Source organism: Melospiza melodia, chromosome 3 (genome assembly GCF_035770615.1).
Source record: "Melospiza melodia melodia isolate bMelMel2 chromosome 3, bMelMel2.pri, whole genome shotgun sequence".
Classification (NCBI taxonomy): domain Eukaryota; kingdom Metazoa; phylum Chordata; class Aves; order Passeriformes; family Passerellidae; genus Melospiza; species Melospiza melodia.
Genome location: NC_086196.1, coordinates 27,247,822 through 27,259,269, shown reverse-complemented (window position 1 = coordinate 27,259,269; position 11,448 = coordinate 27,247,822). Strand labels below are relative to the sequence as shown.

At 47.2% G+C, this 11,448-nt stretch overlaps 1 protein-coding gene across 1 annotated transcript in view; it reads left to right on the top strand.

The window, feature by feature from the left end:
• The first annotated feature begins 976 nt into the window (after nt 1-976).
• Nucleotides 977-11,448, top strand: part of MAN1A1 (mannosidase alpha class 1A member 1) — a 139,017-nt gene continuing 128,545 nt past the window's right edge. The window contains exon 1 of the mRNA XM_063151083.1: nt 977-1,567. Coding sequence (XP_063007153.1) covers nt 977-1,567 — 591 coding nt within the window. The remainder of the gene's footprint in view (nt 1,568-11,448) is intronic.

The window sequence follows — 11,448 nt, the reverse complement described above, 5'->3', positions numbered from 1 at the left end:
CATATACCCTGCTCCCTTGGACAAGATGCACTTTTACCTACAGAGAAAAAAAACAACCCAATAAATGAAATTAACCCTTGTTTTTCATACAAAGATCGGACAAGGGCTCGCCTATCCCGGCGGCTCAGGAGTTGTTCCCGGTCCCGCCGTGCCCCCGCTCCCCTCGCACCGCCCCCGGCCCGGCGCGCGCCCCCGGCGAGTGCGTGCGCGCCTGTGCACGCGCGCCCGTGAGCGCGCAGGCCCCCGCCGCGCGCCCCTGGGAGCGTACACGCGCGCGTGTGTGCGCGCACCGGCGTGCACGTGGGTGCGCGAGGGCGCGCCGCCGGCATCCGCCTGTGCCGCGCCCCCGACCGCCCCGGGCCAACGCCGCCCACGGGGCCGAAGCGGGCGCGCCCCGCCGCTGCCGCTCCCCTCCGGCCGCGGGGCTCCGGCGGCGCCCGGGGCAGCGCATCCCGGGGCAGCGCATCCCGGGGCAGCGCATCCCGGGGCAGCGCATCCCGGGGCAGCGCATCCCGCGGCTGAGCGCATCCCGCGGCTGAGCGCATCCCGCGGCTGAGCCCATCCCGCGGCTGAGCCCATCCCGCGGCTGAGCCCCGGACCCGCGGTCCGGCAGCGCCCGCGCCCCGCCCCCCCCGCCATTGGGCCGGCGGCGGCCCCGCCCCGGCCCGCCCCGCCCCCGGCTGCCCGGCAGTTCCGCGCGGGCGGAGCGGGGAGCGGCACCCGCGGCGGCGGCCCGGCGGCAGCATGGGCTGGAGCTGACAGCGCCCGCCCCGCAGACGCTGCCGAGCGCTGCCGGCGGGAGCGCAGAGGGAGCGCGGCCGCGGGCAAGGGAAAAGTTGCCGCGTCCGCACGGGGAAACTTTGTGCGGCCGAGGCGGGGAGGGGGCGGCGGAGCCAAGCCGTCCGGTGCGGTGCGGTGCGGTCCCTGCGCGGCGGCGGCGGGGCGCGCAGCGCGGCGCTGAGGCGGCGCGGGGGTCATGCCCGCCGCCAGCTTGCTGCCGCTCTTCGGTAGCGCGGCGGGGCCGGGGACGCTGGGCGGCCCCGCGGGCAGCGGCGCGGGCGGCGGGGGCAGGAAGGCGGCGGGCCCCGGCGCGTTCCGGCTGACGGAGAAGTTCGTGCTGCTGCTGGTGTTCAGCGCCTTCATCACCCTCTGCTTCGGGGCCATCTTTTTCCTGCCCGACTCCTCCAAGCTTCTCAGCGGCGTCTTCTTCCACTCGGCCGCCCTGCAGCCGCCGCCGCCGCCGCCCGGCGGGCAGCCCCGCGCCCCTCCGCAGCCCGGAGGCGGCCCGGCGGCGGCGGCGGCCGCGGGCGGGCCGGGCAGCCTGGAGCGGATCCGCGCGGACCACGAGCGGGCTCTGCGGGAGGCCAAGGAGACGCTGCAGAAGCTGCCCGAGGAGATCCGCAGAGACATCCGCCAGGACAAGGAGAAACTTCTGCAGGACGCCCGCGGCAGGAAGGAGGCGGGTGCCCCCGGGCTGCCCCAGCGCCTTTTCCGCCAGCCCGTCGGCGCCGTGGGGCAGGAGCCCGCCGACCCCGACGTCCGGCAGAGGAGGGAGAAAATCAAAGAGGTGGGTAGTGGTGGCTGTCGGTCCCGCTCCGGGGGATGCGCCTCGGCACTCCCGCGCGGGGCAACAGGTCTCTGCCGGCTCTGGCGGCGGTGCTGGGGGACCCCTGACCGCTCCTGCCGCCTCCTCCTTGCGGGAAGAGGGTCTTTCCGGCTGGCTGTCCCTCGGTAGCCGCAGCGCAGGTCGGCGGCGTCGCCCGCGGTTGCATCCTCGCAGCCCGCGGTGCGTTCCCGCTTGCGGCCCCGCGCTGCCGGCTCCGTGCCGGCTGCGCCTCTCTCCCTCCCGAGGTTGCCGGGTTCCCCCAGCTGTTGCACCGAAACCCGGGCAGAAAGCAAAGCCCCGCGAGGGCTGGCAGGCTGGGGACGGCGGCGCCGGGGAGAAAGAGCGGCGCGGGTCCGGCTGCGCTGCCCACGGGACGTGCCGGGCTCGGGCGGTGCGGGACGACCCTCGCGGGTGCGGAGGCAGCGGGGCACGGCTCAGGAGCTGCCCGGGCTGTCCGGCGGGGCGCAGGTGCGGTGCAGCGCTCCAGAGGGGTCGCGGTCCGACTCGGGTTCGTGCGGTTCGCTATTCAGCAGTATCGGCTGTCTGAAGAGTTGAGGGCATTTGGCAAATACAGTCAATTTAGGTTGCAGCGGTAAAGCGTCAGAGCTGTGTGTGCTTTGACGAATTCCTTCAACCACCTTTTTTTGGTCCTGCTGCTCGGTTGGTTCAGGTACCGGTTTAAATCCTTCCCTACAAAAACTCTGTCTAGGTAATGCTGTCGTGGGCAGAGTTTGACAGGGTCCTCTAGCAGAAGAAGAATTTCCTTAGTAATACAGTTCAACTTCCCATCAGTGCTGGCTGGTTTATTTATCGAACTGACAATTTCAGCTGCCTGCAGAGATTAGGGTTTATGAATTAATTAGTAGTATATATTTCATGTACTGTGGTGATGGAAATGAGATAGTCTCTGTAGTAAGCCTTACTACCGAGTATTTCAGTATTTGTGAAACCTGGTTAGCCTTAGTTAAAATTATTTATTTTTATTGTGTGTTTGTACAGAGTGCTCTGAAAAGTGAGCTGTGATATCACACAGAGCATCATGTAATAAGCTCTCACAAATATCAAGTTGTGTTCTGTGCTCTGGAGTCCTTGTGTCACTAACTGTTTCACCAAACTGTGTAGCGTAGTTTTAAGTCATAAGCAGCATGTACCAATGCAAAGGTATTTTGAAGGGAGAAACTCTTAGGAGTACACGGTACAGACCACATCTTGAAGTGTGCCGAGAGTATGTTGTCTTCTGCTTTAGTCATGCAGCCTCCCTGAGGCATATGGAAAGTTAGAAATACCAGCAAACTCTTTTTCCAGCTCTGTGACATTGCCATGGAGAAGTATTTGGAAGTAATGAGGCTCCAGACCTGATGTACCTGATTCTGTGGTACAGAGGACTGCAACAAGTAACGAAACAGGAGGAGCATAAGCATACTGCTGTCCTGCTGGTCCCACTGTGTGCCGGCCGGTCTGAGTTACCTTTTGTTACATGCGGATATGCATGTGTTTGTGTACTTACAAACATATGGCCAATATCTCTTCAATTTCTTCCTCCCTTTCCTTTCCTCCTCCACTTCCACACAGAGCATCAGTTTCACAGTAGCCTCCCCAAACCAGAGTTTTGGCTGTTTAAGCATAGGAGATGACACAGAAACTGCACTTTGTTTCCAGGTCTTTGCTTTCATTCATACCTCAGTTTAAGTCCTCAATACTAAGTTTCTTTTCCTCCTAAATCACTATGTGATCTTAACATCTTGATTCCTTACTTGCTTTAGCATTTTTGCAGTACTTTGCCTGGTTTGATTTTTGTCTTTTTTCCATTGACAATAAAACAGTGTTTCTATTCTGTGCTGACTTGCTTCACATTGTTTCATGTGTTGGCTTTTTTGTTGCTGTTCTCTTTGTCTTTTTGCAAGCTTTAGTCCCCTTTTTTATATTGTTACCTTAGTGTCAAGATGGATTTCTAATCTGAAGGCTTTTTAGCTTAGTTTTAAAACTTTAAATAGTTTAAAAATGTATCTTTTTAAAGTATGAACTTTTGTACTTTACTGTAAATGCACAGAAATCAGAATTATCCCTTAAAAGTTTTTCTCTTTGTGCCCAGTGGTTACATGCTGGAGATGCAAACATAAAAAACCTTCCTGCTTTCATACTCTTTTGAGCCTGGAATTCGCATTGCAAATTGTATGATTTGTGTCATATATCTAGAACTCAACATTTGAAACTAGTCTTGGTGATACTTTTTACAGAAGGAAGCAAGTTGCTTTAAAGGAAAAGAATGCCAAAAAATAAGGTTGTTCTTCCCTGTGTTTCTGTTCTGGAAGGGCTCTGTCCCGCCAACGTGCTGACATAAAGCTGAAAGGGGAGATACCTTAGAGATGTTTTGTCCATTTACTGTTTTAAATTTTAAGTTGACGTGTGTGTTTAGAAGTCCAGCCAGTACAATATCACTTAGAATCACAAAGCAATGAAATGCTGTGACTTTATGGCATTTCTTAGCCAAGTTTTCTTCTAGAAATTTTAACCACTTTTTCTACAGCTTGCTCTGTTATATTAGAAAAAAAAATGAACAGGGTGAAACTTAAACCAAGAAGGAAATAAAAATGTTCTTGAACCTCTCTTTGTGTTTAAACCAACATACTATTACCAAAAAGAAAAAGAAATGGTAGATGCTTATTGAATGAGTAAAATACTTGTGGAAACATGAAGAAGTAGAGATCCTGTTGCTATGAGGGAACCCTCACTTCTTTCTCACTCTGTCAGAACTATGTGGTTGCTCTCAAGCTCTGTGTGTGGAAAGGTCTGGCCCCACTGTGTTACACCTCTGGGGCCTGGCTGTGTGCAGGGAGGGGTGTGAACCAGAAGCCAGCGATACTGATGGGCGCTGTGCTCGTGCTCTGCTTCTCTTCTGTTGACGTGTTACAGGCAAACTCGGAGCAAAGAGCAGCACTGCCAGCAGTGAGGCTTTCCCCACCACTTCCTGTTCTACTGCTCTCAGTTGCTTGTGGCTGCTGAGTTTCTGACTGCCCGTCCTGGGTGTTGTCCTCATGCAGGATGCCTCATGGAGGCTCGAGCCATGGAGCACACTTTGAGCATTAGCAGCACACTTGCATTTGCCAGAACTTGCATTCTTCAGTCAGTTCCTCCAGTGCTCCCATGACTTGGAGCAACGTCTGGGCCCCTGGTATGTCTGTGGCAAGTGCCTCCTGTGGTATCTGTTCCCTTCCTGGAAAAAAGGAGTGGAAGGCAGTGATGATTCCGTTCCACTCAAGTGCAATGTCTTCCAGTCTCTGCTTTCGTCGCTGTTGGTTATGGCTGGACATCATTATTCCTGATGTCAAGGCAAGACTTGCAGGGGCATAGGTAGTTGATACAAGCAAAAGAAATTATTAGATGAGGATGATAATAGTGGAAATAGGCTATGAAGGCAGGAGATGCATTCTTTTAATTGGAAAAATCTGATTTTGAGTCTTCTCCAAGTCTCAGTCCTCTCTCTTCCAAGAAAAAAAATTGGTGCTGGAATTATTTAGGTGTAAATGAAACAGCAAAACCTAAGCTCTTTTTATTTTAAAGCAAAAGAATAGAAAGGATGAGTGAGCTAGCTCAGGTACTAGAAGCTATAGAATCGCATTAGTGTGGTGCTCTGCCCAGACTAATTAATCCTGCTGAACAGCAAGCTCTATGGTGGAGCACCATACTAATGCAGCTGTGCTGTTCTTGTACAAGGTAACTACCTTGGAAACTGTTCATGTTATTGATCAGGGTGTTTGGACATGTTTTCAGGATAAAAGCCTCCCTGGTAAACTGGAATCAATGTCCAAAGAGCGTGGTCATGCAGTGCTCCAAGTACAAGCACAGCTCTCAGCTGTTGCAGTCATGTAGTACAAGTCCTGCAGAGAGGAATTTGAGCACCAGTCCTTTGAGCTCAACAGGGCAGTGGCTGCAAGTCAGCAAAACAGACTCTGCAGCTTCCCTCCCTGTCCTTCCATTAAGAAATGAATTGAGGTGGCATTGGCAGTGTGAATTCTGAAGCTTTTAAAGTCCTATGGTGGCTTTTATGCAGTTGAGATGAAAATCTCCATAATGTTACAGGGATGTTCAGCAATATCTTGAGGAAAGAAAGCTTGTGAGCATGGAAATAAAGCACTAATCAGAGATCTAATATGTGCTTGACATGAAATACTTGGGCATAATCAGATGTCTTCATTAACAAGCAGTGATGGCGAAATAATGGGTGGTCACTCACTGTTGTGGAAGGGCAGTTGGCCCCTTGTGTCCTCCTGCATGCTTCCACCAGCTGCTTTCCTACTGCCTGGTATCCTGGTGCTGCTGCTCAGGAAGGTCCAGTGCCAGCTGGATGGAGTTTTATTTCCTTATGAGGGTGTTTACATGACAAGGTGAGCTCACTAATACTTCTTGCTATTGGAAGAGGAGGAGAAGTCTCTTTGTGCCACTTTTGATTGCCTTCTCCCACTATCTACTTTCTGTGACTTTCACTGCATCCCTCCATAAGCTGCTTCAGCTCAGTAAGTCAGCTAAAAACTGTCAGAGAAAAAGAAAAAAAGAAATTGGATGGATTTCTGCTAAACTTTCTGTCAGGTTGGTGAGTCAAAGGTGTTAATGAAAGGGTTGACTTGGTGCTAGTTTTGGCTGTGGTGAGGGAACAGGTGGAAAAAAGGTATGAAATCTCTTTGAGTAGCTGTGTCTTAGCACCTGGTATCTGTTCTTCTTGCCTAAGTTCTCCATTAAAACTGAATCTCTGCAATGAGACTTTTGCAGAGTAAAGGTTCCATCTACTGTAATCATCTTTAGCAGAATGAAGCATTTCTCTTCAGAAGGTTTACCTCCCAACCCCTCTTCTCATAACAGAAAAGGAGACAAGAAATACAGAAACAGGAATTACTGAGGCCCCAGCCACTGTAGACTAAAATTCAGAGCGCTTTTACTTGTGAAGACCTTCATAGGAGAGGAAACAGTTAAAATAAAGCAGTTTAAGTACTGGGTGGTTTGAGTTTCAAACAGAAAAAGCCACATTCCCTGATGGTACATTTCTTTAAGAACATGATTCAGTGAAAGGAAAAGAGTTGACATGTAATGAGTAAGCAGTGTGGTGATTCCTGCCAACATGCTGATGATGCAATCAATGCATTTCGAAAGAAGTTTTCCTGAAGTATCTTGTGACCTTAATGCTGACATGGTATAGTTGTTATTAAGTTTGTTGAAGTTTATTATTAATCTTGGTTTTTTTCTCACCCAAAGCTTTGTTTATTTACTTTTAATCTTCAGTATTTTTGTATTTGCTGTTTCTTTTCGAGTGTTTGATAGTGCTTTCCTTCCTGATAAATACTGTTTGTGTTGTGTTGTTTTTGGGTTTTTTTTATGGTTTTATAAAAGTCACTGAGAAGGTGAATAAAGTGCCTAAAGATGGGAATCACATATGATAATGGCAAGCTGGAGGTGGCCAGTGTTGCCTTATGATATCCAAAATGTCACAAACCAATAAGTGAAAGTGCTTGCTTAGGGTTAATGGCACTACAGGATGCAGAGAAGCTTCAGCTGTGTTACTGAGTATGATTCAGTGACTCACTTGGCAGAACCTATGGAGAGCCAGATCAGCTTGCCAACCAGATGTGGAGCTACTCTTGCTTTAGTTGGGTTTGTGCCCTGGGGGATAGGGAGCTGAAAGGGTTTAGTGGAGTTCTGAGCACAGTGGATGCAGTGGACCCCCACTGAGCCCACTGCATTTGGAAGGAAAGTGGAGGATAATATGAATGAGGTATCTTCATGTCCCCAAAATATGAAATAGGGTATATATTTGCCGAATTAATGTTCTTCCTGATAAGACACTGAGTTCTTTTTAGGGAAGGACATTGTTTCAGGTGCTGCCTTGTTTGGGTTTGTTTTGTTTTGTTTGGGGATTTTCAGTGAGAACCTCATAGCCTCCCTTCAGTCAAATGATCCTGGATTTGAACAGGGATCATGAGTTGGAGGGGTGTTTCACTGTATGACTGTGTACATATCTGATTGGAATAGGATGTGTTCCCAATTGCTGGTTCTTGTTTTTGTAGCCTTGCACCTGTTTTCTGTGTGCTAAGAATGATATTTAATTTTCCCATCTTCAGGGTTGGTCTGTATTCTCAACAGGTAAACTTATCAAAAGTAACTGAATGTCCTTTATAACCAGATCCTCAGAATTGTGGGGAAAATGAAAAGACTTTAAATGTTGGGTGAAAAACATCTGGTTTTCACAAAAACATAAACCAACAAACAAAACAAGGGCATGATTAATTATTTGTCTTTCTGTAAAGGCAAAATGTAAATTCCAGACACATAGGACTCTTCATGAGAACTAAATAAGGTGATGTAAACATGTGGGATAAAGCTTAAAATGGAATATCTCCTGTACTTCAGCAGAAGTTACATTCTCATAGTGATGATTTTGTGCTTGATGCTAGTGTAGTAGCCTATGGCAGCCAATTAATATAAAGAAATAGACTAAATCATAATGTTAGTAAGTACAGTTGCCTGAGGCTGTAGTCCTATGCTGCAGACAAATGGAAGCAGAAAAGTTTCCACCTGTTTATTAAAATCTACTGTTAAGACCAAAAAAAGGTCTTATCTCATTCAGGGAGCAAATAAGAGTGGTAGACAGCCAGGCTTTGATACCTTCTTTGAATGTTAATGAAAGCACAGAATTTATGAAAAGGAAGCCATGGAGAGGCAGAAGACAGCTCTTCTTGTGGAAAATAATCATTGTCCTTGCAGAAGGACCTGTGTGACTGTTGGATGGACAGACCTTTTCTTAAAGTTGTCTGAAGCACACTGCTCTAAGGATTGCTGTGTGTTAGCTTCCTCTTTGGTTAGGTTGGGGTGTTTTCTAGCTCAGGGAGCCAGCATAAGAGGAAATTTCTGTGGTTTGCATCTTAAAGATACTATCTTGATAAGTGTTTCCTTTATTTACAAATAACAAATTTGTCTTCCCAACTTATTTGGCACAGTAAGAGTAATATTTCAGGAAAGTGGCTTTGATTCAGTGTTCGCTCTATCTTAACAGTGCAGCACTTACTCTGACAATAAATTGCCACCTGAGGTGGTACAGAGATGATGAGACACACTGGTTGTGTGTCTTTTTGGTAACAAACTCAAGTATTCACATGTGTCTCTGTGTAAAGCAGGTTTTAGACACTCGGTTTTGAAGGGTTTTGTGGTCTCTTCCTAAGTTATTTATAGAAGAGCTGTGATTTTACAAGTGAGGGAAATAACTGGGGGGGATGAGAGACTGTGAATTAAGCAATATGGGCAATGTACCAGATGCTCAATATGCTGATTCCTTTTCTGTGAAAATTTTCTTTATCCAGAACATTATTCAGTTGTTTGTTTTTCTTTTTTTCACTGAGTTGTTTGAGCTTTTTAAAGCATGTGACGTAAAGATTTTGTGCACACTTCTGAGAGGCATCTTCTGTTTTGCTGTTTTCCACGACTCTTTTTAATCGTGTCTGCAAGTCTGTTATGAAAACATCGTTGGTGAGTAATGAAGCTCATGCTTCCCCGAACCTGATGAAATGAAACTTTTTACAGACTTGTGGTTGAGCTGCAGTTCTATTGCTTGGCAGCTCTTGCCTGCAGAGTCCAGAAGGCTTTGCTGTTGAGGGGGGAAGCACTTGGGTGCTTTTCTAGGGCTGCCCATTGATTCACACAGGGTTGCACAGTGAGGTTTCAGAGCAGAATGTGGAGACCTGGTTCCTGTTTGGCCATTCCCCTCTAAACCTGTTGCTCTGTGCTGGGTAAGGCTGTCTTGGCTCCCACCTGTGCTGCAGGTGTCCAGCACGGGTGTGTCACTTCATTAGGGTCGGTTTAAACCTGAGCTTTGGAGTGAGGTTCATGATTGCACATGAGCAGCTTTGCTTTACCGCTGAACTGCTGCTAAATGCATGTTTTATTGCAGGGACAGGTAAAGCCTGAGACTCCCTGGTTCTGTGTTTAGATCATTAGCTTTGGAAGCTTTTGAAGCAACACTTGAGGGCTGTGCTCCAGTGCTGCTATGAAGGAAGGCATGTGGAGTAGTAAAACTCCTAGTTTGCCTTTCTTGCATCTTGAAGTCTTCAGTTTGAACTCTGTTGTAACCAAGAAAGGCTTGCATGAAAAAATATGACAACTTGCTATAACTCTCCACGGTAAGCTGGTTGGATTTTATAGCTGGTATTTATGAAGATACAGGTATTGCTCATTTTGATGCCTCTGATTTTAAAAGCTTTTCAAACAGATTGGATGAGCACATAACCTGCTGTTACATTCTTATAACTGTTAAAATTAAGCATTCACAGTCCTTGTGGGAACACTGAGATGTGCGGTCTCTTAGGCAAGGGTAACTACAAGTGTAAAATCTATTTTCATTTGTCTTCCTACTCCTTCTTGGAAGCTGCATGCACCTTGGTTTTAGACTTGTTTTAGGAATACAGTAAGTGAGTGAACTCTGACTTATTTGAAACTTGGGCTCTTTCTTTTAAGGGCAAATCTCTAATCAGATAAGAAAATAGGTGAAAATAGGGAGAGATGATAGGCAATACTGTGCAAAGGACTGAAAAGATTCTGTGCAATGAATGAGCTGATGGCTGTGGAACATCTGGCTGTTATAAGACACTGTATGCATCTCAAAAATACTCATAGAAGAATCGGCTTCTTTCTCTGATACTGAGTAGAAACAGAAGTTGCAGTTTTAATGGAAAAGTATGCAGCTTTGCACTTCCCATATGAAGATATATAATGCTGGCAATTTAGGGTGGAGGCAGTACTGTGTGTTTTTCGTATGAATAAAGTAGAAAGAAAGAATGTATGATATTTTCTTCCCAGGATTTTACATCATCTCACATGTGTAGGGGTGATCATATTGCTTGGCAACATAAGCCCTCTTTTTCCATTATTTATTAAAAGTCAGTGTCTGCTTTTAAAACATTGCAGTAAAATGACATTAGATCAGTGTGGCTTGCTTCTTTAATTAGCATTCAGACCACTGTGAGACTATTTTTTAAAGTATCTGCATACTTTTCTTTCACTTAGTTCCCTGCTTAATATGAATCTTTGCCTTTTGAAATTCCTTTTGTTCAGGGACTGCTTTCTTCCAAGGAAATAGGAAGTAGCTAGTGTAAAAGAATATCAAGCTAAAAAAAGCCATTTTGCTTTCAAAGTGTAGTGCTTAAGGAGATAGTAATTTTACTATTCAGTGACAGACACATGCAGATGCAGACCCAGCCTTTAACTCTGCTCACACTTTTCTCACTGCCTTTGAGCACTGACATCTGTTGGTGCATTGAGTGGTGCTACTGCTGATAAAGCTTTGCCCATACTGCTGTCTGTGGGGAAATCTGTTGCTTGCTACTGTGGTTGTAGTTCTCCACCCATCTGTGATTTTAAGAATTGCACTTGATATTCTGAATTGGACCTAGGTAGTAATACAAAATTCTTTAAAGCCAAAAGAAAAGAAATAGATGTTAATCATTTGCAGTGATGGATTTCTGTCCCCCACCCCCATCAAGCAATAAAAAGCTTAATTGCCATTTAGGGAGTAGAAAAGTTATAAATGTTACTGATTTTAAAAGTTATACCACTTCAAAACTGCATGCTGCTTTCTCTGTTCTAGTGAGATCGTCTGAAGAATCACCATGGGAAAAACTATGCCATGTAAAGACCAACTGCAAATTGACTGATATTTTTATGTCTTATTCAGTAAGTCTCTAGAGTAAGTGTAGCACTGAACTTGGACTGACTGAAATGGAAAGGTGTGTGATCTTGTCAAGGGCTGAAGTGACATCACAGATCAAGGGCACTTCAAAGAAATGGTCTTTCTGAAGAAAAGC